The sequence below is a fragment of the Podarcis filfolensis genome, assembly GCF_964270895.1.
Source record: "Podarcis filfolensis genome assembly, chromosome: 6".
NCBI lineage: Eukaryota > Metazoa > Chordata > Lepidosauria > Squamata > Lacertidae > Podarcis > Podarcis filfolensis.
Window position 1 is genome coordinate 93,279,271 of NC_139609.1, and position 12,651 is coordinate 93,291,921.

At 45.2% G+C, this 12,651-nt stretch overlaps 1 protein-coding gene across 2 annotated transcripts in view; it reads right to left on the minus strand.

Moving 5' to 3' along the window:
* Nucleotides 1-12,050, minus strand: part of PRPF6 (pre-mRNA processing factor 6) — a 34,323-nt gene extending 22,273 nt beyond the window's left edge. Inside the window, exons 1-9 of one of the 2 annotated variants that reach the window (XR_014549164.1) lie at nt 11,424-11,820; nt 9,211-9,379; nt 8,911-9,029; nt 8,631-8,709; nt 8,120-8,296; nt 6,222-6,377; nt 5,387-5,481; nt 4,347-4,503; nt 1,312-1,474 (exon numbers count right to left, since the gene is read on the minus strand). Coding sequence is in view for 1 of the 2 variants with exons in the window: in XM_083618457.1 (XP_083474583.1) it covers nt 1,312-1,474; nt 4,347-4,503; nt 5,387-5,481; nt 6,222-6,377; nt 8,120-8,296; nt 8,631-8,709; nt 8,911-9,029; nt 9,211-9,379; nt 11,424-11,650 (1,342 nt within the window). In the remaining variant the exon portion in view is untranslated. Of the gene's footprint in view, nt 1-1,311; nt 1,475-4,346; nt 4,504-5,386; nt 5,482-6,221; nt 6,378-8,119; nt 8,297-8,630; nt 8,710-8,910; nt 9,030-9,210; nt 9,380-11,423 lie in introns of both variants that reach the window. The other variant, XM_083618457.1, reaches the window with a different exon arrangement.
* Nucleotides 12,051-12,651: the final 601 nt, after the last annotated feature.

The following is a 12,651-nucleotide window of genomic DNA, read 5'->3' on the forward strand; positions in this document are numbered from 1 at the left end:
ACCTGCTTTTGAGTAACCCATTGCACGGCTAGGCTGACATTTACATGGCCTAACCAGATGGCCTTTCAACCACAGGTGAGCACTCCACAGGGAGACAAGGTGCCAGTTTTGGGGATAAAAGACCCATATAAGCAGGTCCAGCCCATGTGGCTAAGTCATTTCTAATTTCTCCAAGCCACTGAAGAGCAACTTACAGAATACGTAAAAGCAGCTTCAAGCAAAAAGGTTAGCATTTCTTAAGACTCTGTTAACTCCTGAGAACAATGGAAGCTTAAGGTTCAGCACAATATTTAGAAGGAGTAAAATACAACTTAAGGTTTCCCCTCCCCCACTGCCTTTGGGGTGAAAAGTAAGAATTTACTAGTGTTCTATGTAAATACGTACTTACATAGTCCAACATTTTCTGGTATATGTTAACTAATTACAAAAGTTTTGAAAGTTTGGTCTTTGTATATTCTCCTTTCAAGCGCCTATCTATAACCAGAGGGCTACATGTTCACCTACTATAGTTGCTTCTAGCAAGCTCAGTGCAGTAGAAGCAAACTCATGCCTTCCAAGTTCCAAGGGGCAGGCGGCACCTTTGGCTTTGGATACGGGCCATGCCGAGTAGCAGAGATTAGACACCCCACAACCACCATCATCCTACCACCCTGAAGGGACAAGCATGGTATTGAACCAGGACTATCTGCGGATCCCCAGCTGAAATCATGACAGCTTTTTTTAAAAAAAAAAATCTGTGTGTCTATCTTGTTCAAGGGGCCATCTAGGTTGTACATTATGACTGCCTGTTTCCATCCCTTACTTCCTAGGGGCCTTCTATCAAACCACCGAGACAAAAAAGAGCCGGCAGATGAAAGCACAATGAATTGGGAGAGTCACCTGGCAGCAAAAAAATTAAAGCAGGTCTCAGGTGAGCTACCTCAGAGATGGAATTCCAAAGGTACCACAACCAAAAAGGTCCTCTCCCTACCTGGCAGCCAACATACTTCCGAAGAATGGAGCAAACAGAGGAGAGCCTCCAGTTAATGATCTTGGTGACTTGAGCAGAGTTGTGTGGGGTAAAAACAGTCTAACAAGGACTCGGGGCATAAGTTTTAAAAAGGCAAGTACTTTTCCGTCCAACACTTTTTGAGGTGAGCTTGGAAACAGGCCAGGAGTCAAGGCATGTGTTTCAATACAGGCGAGATGCAGTCCCCTTGCTCAGTCCTAGTAAATAGCCCAGCAGCTGCACCCTGAACTAAAAGTATTTTCCAAACTTGTCTTCAAAGGAAGAACCCTGCAGCACTTCAAAGGCAGCGCTCTCTCTCTCACCTTTCCGAAGGACACGCTTCTTTGCTCGGATGTCTGTCTCCAGCTCTGCTGCTCTGATGTAAATCCGGACTGACTGTGGAAGGTGGCGAACGGCCTGGGCCACCACAGCCTTAGCAGTATCCCCCGGCTGCAAGCGGGCAGCTTCCAACCAGACGTCTTCACTCTGTGGCAACCAGGAGAAAGAGACACTGGATTGCAATTTAAGCAACGGATGGAGAAGGTTAAGCTCAAGGTGGGCCTCCAGGCCTCTACCTGGCCTGAATGACCCTTCCTATGCCTTCACCCCAAGTCACACTCTTCACTGGCCCTGCTCTGTCTGCACCACCCTAGAGTCTTTTGTCTGGCTGGAATGTGTCATTTACTTGCAATAATGCCTCTTGCTTGCCATTTCTCCAAACTAAGAAGTCCCAAATGTGGCAGGCTCTCTACATAGGGGAGTTGCTTAATCCCCTTGATCATTTCACCAGCCCTTTCCTGAACCTTTTCAAACTGTACTCCACATGCGGTCGCACCACAGATTTGCATAATAGGCATTACAATGTTGGCATATATATTTTTACGCTTTCCCAAAATATTTATTTATTTAAAGTGATTTTCTTCCCACTCTTCAGATGAAGAAGAAAAAAGGCTTCCAAAGCAGTTTACAGCAATCAGTAAAAATTCAGTCCCTGCCTACAGGCTTACAATCTAGAAGTCAGGACACAAAAGGCATGGGGTTGTGCAGGGAGGAGGAAAAAAGCAAACACGGGCATTTGTTCTTGTCAGTAGCACCAGAGGCCTGTGTGTGCTGGCTCTGACCAATGGAATGAATCCGAAATTCTTTTGAAAACTAGATTCTGGAAGCAGGATGGAATTATACAGTTAAATATGTACTGGCATAATTCATTCAGGTGGCAGTATTCTAGATTCCCTGATCGTAACATTCTGTACTGGCAGTTTTATTTTCAATTCCTTTTCCACTTATCCCTAGCATGGATTTGCCCTTTCCACTGCCATCGCACATTGGGTCCACATCTTCATCAAACTAAATAAGGCCACAATAATTTGCAGAGTCCTCTTTCATGCCCTCCAACCCCCATCTTCTCCCGTCATGAACCAAGGACAAGGAATCTATGGCCCTCTATATATTGCTGGACTCCCAGCTCCCATCAGCCCCAAGCAGCATGGCCAGCGGTCAGGGATGATGGGACCTGGTGGTCCAACGTCATCTGGAAGGCTACAGCTTCCCTACCCCTGCCATAATCCAAATAGCCCCAAACACATTTTGCCTTGGTCATCTGTGGTAGCAGAGCCAGTGCAGAAGGTGGCACAGAGTGGAGGAAAACAGAAAGTAAAGATGTGTCAAGCAGAGCAAAATAGTTAATAAGCAGAAAGAATAATGAGGGCCCAGAAAGCAGGATGGGGAACCTCAAATCACAATGCTTAAGGTGTTTGCCTAATCACCACTGACATTTCCCCAGAGCATGTAAAAGCAGCTGTAAGGAAGAGCCACAATGCTGCTTTTCCCAAGTGGATTAAAAAAAATAAATTGCACCAGATTAGAAGAATCTTTATTTGCATCAGCCACTGGCCATAGCAATAAAATAAAATAAAATAAAATGTAATGAAGATAGAGATAAAAACTTAACTATACAAAAAACATTTTGGGGGTTTACATCAATAATCAAATAATAGATCTTATTCTAATTGCCCCTGCTAAAATGTTGGCAGTTTTTGCTGTCACCTGGTTATCTTGATCTGCTAGAAGGACACAGTAGCAATGGTTGAGCATCCTGACATGGACAATAATAGAGGGGTAATAACCTCACTCCTCAAATCTTTATATAAAGAGTGGAAGCCAGAAGCACATGAGTCACTGACTCAGAACTGCCAATCTCCACATGGACATAACCGATTTTCCAACGGAATTTTTTTGAAAGCGACCCTCAAGTACAGCCGAAGGCAGTATATTCAATCTTGCTGAAGTGAAAGCGTGTCTGCATTTTGGGATTGTTAAATTTTGCAAATAGGGTGCCAACGCGTCAAAATGACTAGGTGGAAAATAATTTCCTTACCGTGGCCAAATTATTTTGTTGCTCAATATGATATAGGCACTGTCTAATTAAATTATTTGCTTTACTGAAGCCCTGTGTTAATAACTGTTGTGGTGATAAACCAGAAAATTAAAGTTTTTGGCTGACAATTTTAGTCCAAGCGCTCTCATAACAATATTGCGGTACTAAGGGCAGTAGACCAGCAAATGGAAAACTTCAATGGAGCAAACCCGCCTGGGAGCTCCCTAGTGCCTCCAGTCCCGGTGGGGTGCACTGGCAATATCAATCAGCTGACAGGGGCTGTCAAGTAAGCTCCCATTCCCATTGCCAAGAAGCAACTGGGAGCAGACTTTAAGCTCCCCATTCTGCCTCTACAGTTGTGTTTTAACCTAGGTAAAAAAGGGGTAAAGGACCCCTGGATGGTCAAGTCCAGTCAAAGGCGACTATGGGGTTGTGGCACTCATCTCGCTTTCAAGCCAAGGGAGCCAGCATTTGTCCACAGACAGCTTTCCGGGTCATGTGACCAGCATGACTAAGCCGCTTCTGGCGCAACAGAGCACCGTGACGGAAGCCAGAGCGCACGGAAACGCCGTTTACCTTCCCACCGCAGCAGTACCTATTTATCTACTTGCACTGGTGTGTTTTCGAACTGCTAGATTGGCAGGAGCTGGGACAGAGCAACAGGAGCTCACTCCGTCGCGGGGATTCAAACCGCCAACCTTCTGACCAGCGAGCCCAAGATACTCAGTGGTTTAGGCCAAAGTGCCACCTGCATCCCCGTCTTTACCTATGCCATGTCCAATATCACATATGACATCAGGTGTGGGGCTGGGGGGGTGTAGCTTGGGGTAAACAGCCTCATGGGCCAAATTAGGCCTATAGCATGAAGGGTTCCCACCACTGTCTTAAGTCACAGTGATCAAGATAATTTATTTTGTGTGCAAAGTGACAAGAAACCAGCGCAGGTACTTAAGGAGGAGTCCTGGAAAATGGAATGCTCACCTTGGGACACATTTCTGTCCCTTTCATGATAAGGTTCCGTGCTACCTGCAGTTTTCCAGTCACCTCCTCCAAGCGCGCAGAAGCAATCCAGGCTGGTGGGTGGTGAGGGTTTGTCTCCCGCACAGACTTCAGAAGCAAACGTGCTTTCTTGATGTCACTGGCAAGGGAAGAAAATGAACCGAGAATAATTTGGCATGCTTCTACATCACACCAATTCACCGACACTACAGACTTCTCCTGGCTAATAAATGTCATCATATGGCAAAGGTATAAAAGTGGTGAGGACAGAACAGGGCCCACGGTTTGTGGGGAAGGTTACAGGACTGAAGCAAAGGAACAAAGGAAGCGAGCTAGCAAGCAGAGTCTGGAAGATGGTGGAATGGATAGGAGATTTTTAAAAATTGCCTGTGAGAACAAAGACAAGGGGCTAGAGGAGAAAGAGGCACGGGTGTGGATTGAAGCAAACTAAGGGAGTGGTATATGTTCACATGTATTATTATCTACCTGATTTGCCAATCTGTAAGAGTCAAAGATGCTCTCTTGGAGGCAAACCAGGTAGAGGCAACTTGAGAGTGTGCAAGCAGGGTCTGCCTATGCGCTGGCACCAACTTCTGGGAAACCTGCACATCCCACTTTAGTCAACTCTGCCCCATTAAGCAATGGCCAAACAGGACCTACGGGACACACACAGTCCTTTGAATCCTTGCTTCTGGAAACAGGATTGGGGGGGGGGGTTGACGTTCTGTCAGGTACCTCCCACCTTAGTGGTTTCTGCATTCTGTGTCACAAACAAAGGCTGGACCCTGAACCATGTGCAGATCACTCAAAGCAAAGGGGCCTTCTTGCACCAAGGGTGGGAACCTATGGCCCTCCCGATGTTGCTGGAGTACAGGTTCCATCATTCCTGATTGTTAGCTATGCTGTCTGGGGCAGATGGGAGCTGTAGTTCAACAACATCCAGCTGGAGGGCCACAGGCTCACCAACCCAGCTCTCGTGACGAGAAAATCTAATAGCCAAATCAGTGCACCCACTGACTTACTTGATATCTCCACCGTGTGTGGGAATCATAGAATTCAAATCGGTGAGGTAGCCCTTGGGATCCACCACCGTTTGGCCACTCACAGAGTCAGACACCTGGAGATGTAAACCCAATGATTAATCAAGTGTTTGATCGCCATCATCATTTTATTTGTATGGTGTCTTTCCATAGTTAAAACCATGCTCAGGGCGGCTTACAACATGACAAGATTTACACAATCACAAACATAACAAAAACCATAAACAAATAAAAAGCGTCAAAAAGCACACAACCAAACTGAAACAATTTCTGCATAAATTATAATAAGATCTAAAAACAAAGGTGCAAAAATGAGTATCATTAACAACAACAAAAACCCAAACAAAACACTCTAGACAATAACACAGCCCAAGAGGTTTTTCAACAGCTGTTGTAGCTGGAGTCAATCAAGGCCCTGCCCTCCCAAGACAGGTAGGGAAAAGGCCCAGCAAGGCAGGGAGCAGGTCTTCCAGGATCCACTGCCAAGATGGTCTCTGGCCTCTTCAGCAGGCCCAGATTTTGTAGCCAGCGTCATTAAAGTTTATCACTCAAGCCTCACTAACGTGCACACAAACAGACTTAAAAGAAACTCAGAAAATAAGATCACTTTGTTGTGCAGAATTGGGAACCCCCCCCTACACTCTTTGTTCCAACAACCCTATATTTGGGGTTGGGGTTGGGGAGAATAACCCTGAAAAATAACCTCTCAATGGCAAGCACTCACTTTTCTGGATGCCAAAGCTGACAGTTCTAAGGCCCAATTTCGTTTGTCAGGTTTAATAAGCAACAAAAATCCACTTTGTTCCTTGATGCTTACCTGGCTGAGTCGCATGTCCATCAAGGTGTTCCTAGCTTGGCCAATCTTCCTCATGTCCAGCTCACCTGTCCCAGGAGTCATCAGCCCAGGTGTCATTCCTCCTGGATAAGGTGTGTTTAAGCCCCCAGGAAAGGGAGTATTCAGCCCACCAAATTGCTGTTTTTTAAAAAAGGAAGGGGCAAAACCAAATAAGTTAAAGTCTCTAGTGCAAAAAGAACACCCAAGTCTCCACCATAATCTTAGCCATCAGTTTTAGTGGGAGGGGAGGGGATGCTCATCTTTGTGGTAAGTGGGTTGTGTACAGGATTATATACTGCCAGGGCTCACTACAAAATGATGGTCACCAAGGGGAACAGAAAGCTTTGCTGTCACTGTACTACTGCCTCCATGATCAGGGCTTTAGTTTTCTCACTTGTACTAGAGAAAGTAAAGCAGGACACCAGAACATATCACTGGGGTGAAGGCTAAAACATGACAGAATGTTGGAAACTGGCTTTTACACAGACATATTTTGCTGCATTAGCAGAAACTAGTCAACTAGCTATATATTAAAGATAATTTGACTGAAGGGTTAGCGAACTTTCTAAGCTTATCCTTATATATCAGACAGGAAGTTGGAACCATGATATCCACTTAGAAGCAACACTGATTCCACACAAAACCTTCCCACAATCACCCAAGGTGGCTCATTGCTATTTATGGAATGTAATTTATAGAATGCAATTTAAAGAATGTCATAAAAACTCACCATAAGACACATCTAGAAAAGCAGAAACAAACAAAATGGTAAAACTATCCAGGATATGTTCCTACGTCCACACTAGCAAATAGTAGATGAGCAGTATGAAAACAGAGGAACGTTGATGAACCTCTTGGGAAAGATCATTCCATAGAACTGGGCCAACAGTATGAGGATTTTTTTCATTCAGGGGAGCATACAAATAAACAATACCCCACCTGAAGTCCGAAAAGGTAGGCAAAGCTGCAGCACATGATCTTTCTGATCACACTGAGGATTTGAAGGGAACTGGCTCTCCTCCCTTCATAGGTTGCCCAAACCAGACAGTGTCCAGATTAAAATGTTGGATTCACAGGGGTGGATGGAATTAAGAATTCAATGCAAATAATGTCCCTGACCTGCAGCAGCCAATTCCTTTCCATTCCCATAAGCAGAGGAATGTTTATAGGCATTAACTTTAAAGTTGCTACGACAATTTTTATGCAGTCTGGTGTGACTTTAATGATTACACAAATAATGAGCCATATGATGGAAGAGTATCCACAGTTTACAGCACAGTCTGCTGTGCATGAAGCACATACAGTGGTACCTCGGGTTAAGTACTTAATTCGTTCCGGAGATCCGTTCTTAACCTGAAGCACGACTTTAGCTAATGGGGCCTCCCGCTGCCGCTGCGCCGCCGGAGCATGATTTCTGTTCTCATCCTGAAGCAAAGTTCTTAACCCGAGGTACTATTTCTGGGTTAGCGGAGACTGTAACCTGAAGGGTATGTAACCCGAGATACCACTGTATTTTATTTTTTCCCCTTCCCCCTTCCTATAAATTCTAATTGTTATTGAGACAAAATGTTTTTTTACTTATGATCACCAATCTAAACAATAAAACATTACTATACATTATTTCCTATCTGTAATAACTTTGGTATAAACACCTTGTCGCAACTTTGTTAATATACTCGGAAATGTTTGACCAAGTGCCTATTGTTGTTTTATCTTTTATTTTAATTTTATGTAATTGTTGCATGTCATATGCTCTAATGTAAACAAAGACAGCTCTCAATGCAACCAAGTTAAACAGTTTAAAGATGAAAATGAACAAAAACTATGTTACAAAAGAAACCTCTCTCAGGTGGACCTGTATCCCTCCCCCGCTTTCTCACCGTTTGCCGGGGATCCACAGATGTGTGATTCTCGCCTGACTGCAAGTGCTTTGCAAAGAAACTGTCAGGAACAGGAGTCAGTTTCTCATAACGTGGATTCCTTTGGCGTTTGTTCCTTGCATCACCAACTTCAGGGATACTAAGCCACTCTTCCTCAGTGACCTCAGCTAGTTTTCTCTACAAAAAATGCAGACAAAATTACAGTGCCATAGTTGAAATCAGTGTGTCACTGAAATACAGTTTTGATTTCTCCCTCTTTTTCATCCGCAACTTCTTAAAAGTTATTCCTGGTGTGTGAATGAGGAATAGACACTCCAAGTGGTCTGGAGAGTCAGTACCTGAACCCAGGTCTCCCAAGCTGAAGTCCTATGTTATTCACTGGTCCACTTTGATTTAATAATTGATATCCAACACATGCTACACAAACATTTTTCTGACTCCCCTCCTCCCCAACGTAATTTTCTGATTTCACCTTTGGAGAACACACACACACACATTTTTCTCTCCTTACTTTCAGATCTGAGAACTGCTGCTGAATTTTTGGCCGTTCCATTCGGTACTTTTCAATCTCTTCTTTCTCACGCTGTTCTCTAAAAAATAAAAAAGCACAGGAGTCAACCATGCAGGCACCCATTCCTATTTCCAAAAGGGAGATAGCAAGTACTTTTAATACTTCAGGACCCCATGTTCAGGCCAAACATATAACCAGAGAAGCAACAGGCAAGGTTCCAGTGCAGAGGCCCCAGATACAACCAGCATTTATCTCAATGCTGAAAAAAATCACCTCCTACCTTCTCTCTTTTCTCCTTTCATCCATCCTTTTATCCAAAGCAGCGTAAATTGCATCAGCTTCCTCATCATCTTTTTCATAAGGTCCACTGGAGAACAGACTTCCAGCATATCCATTGAACTGCGAATGACAAAAAGGTAGTGTTAACTGCAAGAACCCCGTTATCCACTAAGCACACCCCACAGAACCACAGCTAGTAAGAGTAGACAGGCCAAAGGGGGCAATGGTCTGAGCACAATGTAGCTTTATGTGTACATTGCCATTAATGTCCATCAAGACAGTAAGGCCAAAGATGCATCACCTCATCGTAATTGGTGTCGTTCAGATCTTCATCGTCGTCATCCGCAGCCTGGTTTTTCTTCATCTGGTCCCCAACGGTCCTTTTCCCTGGCGGAGCATGGCGGTCATCCACAGGGTCATTTGCATCCCGAGCAGGGCCAATGTCCGAGCGGGTAGTGAAACCTGTAGCACTAGACCGAAGAAAGCAGCCAGTTCAGTATGAGGGAATGCAGACAAGGGACTGGGCAACAGTCCCTCAAATTCAGAAACCCTGCTCCAAGTCCTACCTAAACAACAGGCTTGCCAATAACCCCTCAACTGTAGCAAGGGAGAATGGTCCCTGGATGCTCAGGAAGCAAAACATCTGCAAATTTTAAAAGCTAATCTTTACTTTCCAAGGTTACCAGTGTGCCTTAAATTATACATATATATATATATATATATATATATATATATATATATATATAGTTTGAACTTTTATCACCTTTTTTATCACACTAGGACGTATTTCTTTTTTATAAAGTTTTTTATTAAGAATTTCAACATAATATATCAAAACATATCATATTCATTATTTTTTTCCCCTTTCCCCCCACTCCCCATCAAACCCTGCCTCCCCCCCACAGACTCTTCCCTCAGCTCCTCTCTCTCATTTCTCAACACATGTTATTCTCTGCATATTATAAAATTATATAAATCCTTATATTATCTATCTACCATGTTATCAATCAATAAGTTTGTGTATGTTTATTCAAAACCTGCCAAGGAGTCCAATTCATTTTGCTGTCTTTTTAAAACACTAGGACATCTTTTAAGTGCGTACATATACTGAATATAAAATACTGAAGCAGGTCTTCAGTGAGTGTCTAACCCTGCACAATATTGGCACCCATAGAATCACAGAACTGTAGAGTTCGAAGGGACCTCTGAAGGCCATCTAGTCCAACCCCCTGCAATGCAGGAATCTCAACTCAAGCATCTATAACAGATGACCATCCTATATTGGCATACCTCTGAATGCCAATTGCTGGAAATCACAAGTAGGGAGAGCACTGTAGTGCTCAAACTCGGCTTCCCATGGGCAACTGAGGCAACTTTAAGTGCCTAGACTAAGTTTGTTTTTGCTTTTGGGAAACCAAAAATGTTTCTGAGACTGAAAATATCCCAAGAAATCTGCTAATTTTTGCTGCTGTGGTGCTTTTCGTTGCAGCCAATGTTAACATGTCAGGATAAAAAAATAAATAAATAGATGCCCAATATGGATTTTCAAACAAAAACTTATCCAGGGAAGGAGACCTGAGTCACCGTCCTCTGACACAAAGCACATGGCTTTGTTTTTGAACATTTTCCTGCACTGGGGCACAATGGAGTTAGCTGAGTTAGTGTTAAAAGAAACTTCCTAGGTTGCAAAGCGTATCTGAGCTTTGTGGGGAAAGAGGAGACACAACACCCTTCTCCCAAAAGCAGGGTTATAAACGCAAAAAAGTAAAATATACATAAATAGACTTTCCAAAAAATGAAAGGCAAATACATTAGTAGTAGTAGTAGTAATACAGTAATAATAAAGCCATAGGCTGAGTTTATTATTATTATTTATTAAATTTGTATACCGCCCTTCATCCACAGATCTCAGGGCAGTTCACAGCATGTTTTCATTATTTCCTTATCTTTCGTAACTTGCCAATTTTTAAAAATGGGGGGGAAAGAGTACTATTCAGGGAAGGGTGCTGTTTCCTTTCACAGAATCACAGAGTTGGAAGGGACCCCTGAGGGTCATCTAGTCCAGCCCCCTGCAATGTAGGGATCGGAAGGCCAAAAGAACTCTGCACATGCTCCAGGCGTCGGGCCCTTGAAGCCTTTCAAAGGCTACACAGACACGCCTTGCTCTGAGGAGGAAATCACCCTGCCTATGGGTACAATCGGGAAGCAAAAGGGAACTCTGCACATGCTCTAGGCGTCGGGCCCTTGAAGCCTTTTAAAGGCCCCACGCAAACACGCGCGCCTTGGTCTGCGGAGAAGGCACTCTGCGTATGGTCAGAGGCACCTTCCACGCGCAACGTGGGCACCTCAGAGCCGAGCAAAGAAACGCTGCAAGGGCGGCGAGGGAAAAGCCTGACCCGAGGAGGGCCCGCGCGAGGAGGCCTCGAGGAGGCAGCCGGGCCGAGGCCCACCCGCCGCCGCCCCCACTTCCCGGGGCCGCTGCCCAACTCTAGCGCCCGGCCTCGGCCCACTCACCCTCGGCCCAGGCCCGGCACGTAGCCCAGCGGCGCGGGCATCCCCAAGAAGGGCTTCTTCTTCCTGTTCATGGTGCCCGTCAGAGAAGCCGTCAGGCCCGAAGCGCTGCCTCCTCCGCCGCCGCCGCCGCCACCCCCAGAGCCCGCCGCGCTGGAGCCCGCCGGAGCCGAGGCCCCGGAGGCCGACGAGGAGGCCGACGAAGACGAAGAAGCGGCCGCGGCAGCCATGATGGCGGCTGAGGAGAAGACGCGGCGGGAGGCGAGCGAGAAGAGGGCGGCGAGGAGGCCGGGCCTAGCCGGTCCTGCTCCGCCTCCCTCGCGGAGGGGCGGCCTCAGGTAGGCGGGCTCGCGGCTTCTTCTCCTCAGGCGGCGGGAGCTTCGCTGGGCCTCGGTCGCGTCCGGGGGACTCTGAGGGCGGGAAGGGAGGGAGGCGGCGCCGCGCCGAGAGGGAAGGAAGCCGGCGAGGGAAACAGGGCGCCGCCGCTGTTTTTTATTACTTAATTCATCGTCATTATTATTATTACGTATTATTATTATTATTATTATTATTATTAGGTGCTTTATTTATTTGTACGCCGCTTTCCCACACACCCGGAAAGTTGCCGCGCTCAAAGCAGCAGCGGAAAGGCGCCCTTTTGCTGTCATTGGCGATGGTTGGCATATTTCTATTCTCTTGTTTTGCTTATTTTGTAATATTCATATCGACAGTTACCTTATATTGGTGTTGATGTTAATTGATATTTTAATGTTTGGCACCTGCACGTTTTATTACAACGACAGCATTTTTAAAGTTACAGATAGGTAGCCGTGTTGGTCTGCCATAGTCAAAACAAAAAATTTTTTTCCTTCCAGTAGCACCTTAAAGACCAACTAAGTTAGTTCTTGGTATGAGCTTTCGTGTGCATGCACACTTCTTCAGATACACTGAAACAGAAGTTGCCAGATCCTTCTATATAGTGAGAAGGTGGGGAGGGGTATTACTCAGAAGGGTGGTGGGAATGGGTGATTGGCAGATAGCTGTGATGAGCCTGTTGACGACTCTTAACGACTGCAATAGGTCTTACAGGAAAAAGCAAGGGGTGAGAAGGTGAAAAATGGCTTTGTCATGTATAATGAGATAAGAATCCAATGTCTTTGTTCAGACCAGGTCTCTCCATGGTTTTAAGTTTGGTAATGAGTTGCAATTCAGCAGCTTCTCTTTCCAGTCTATTTCTGAAATTCCTTTGTAG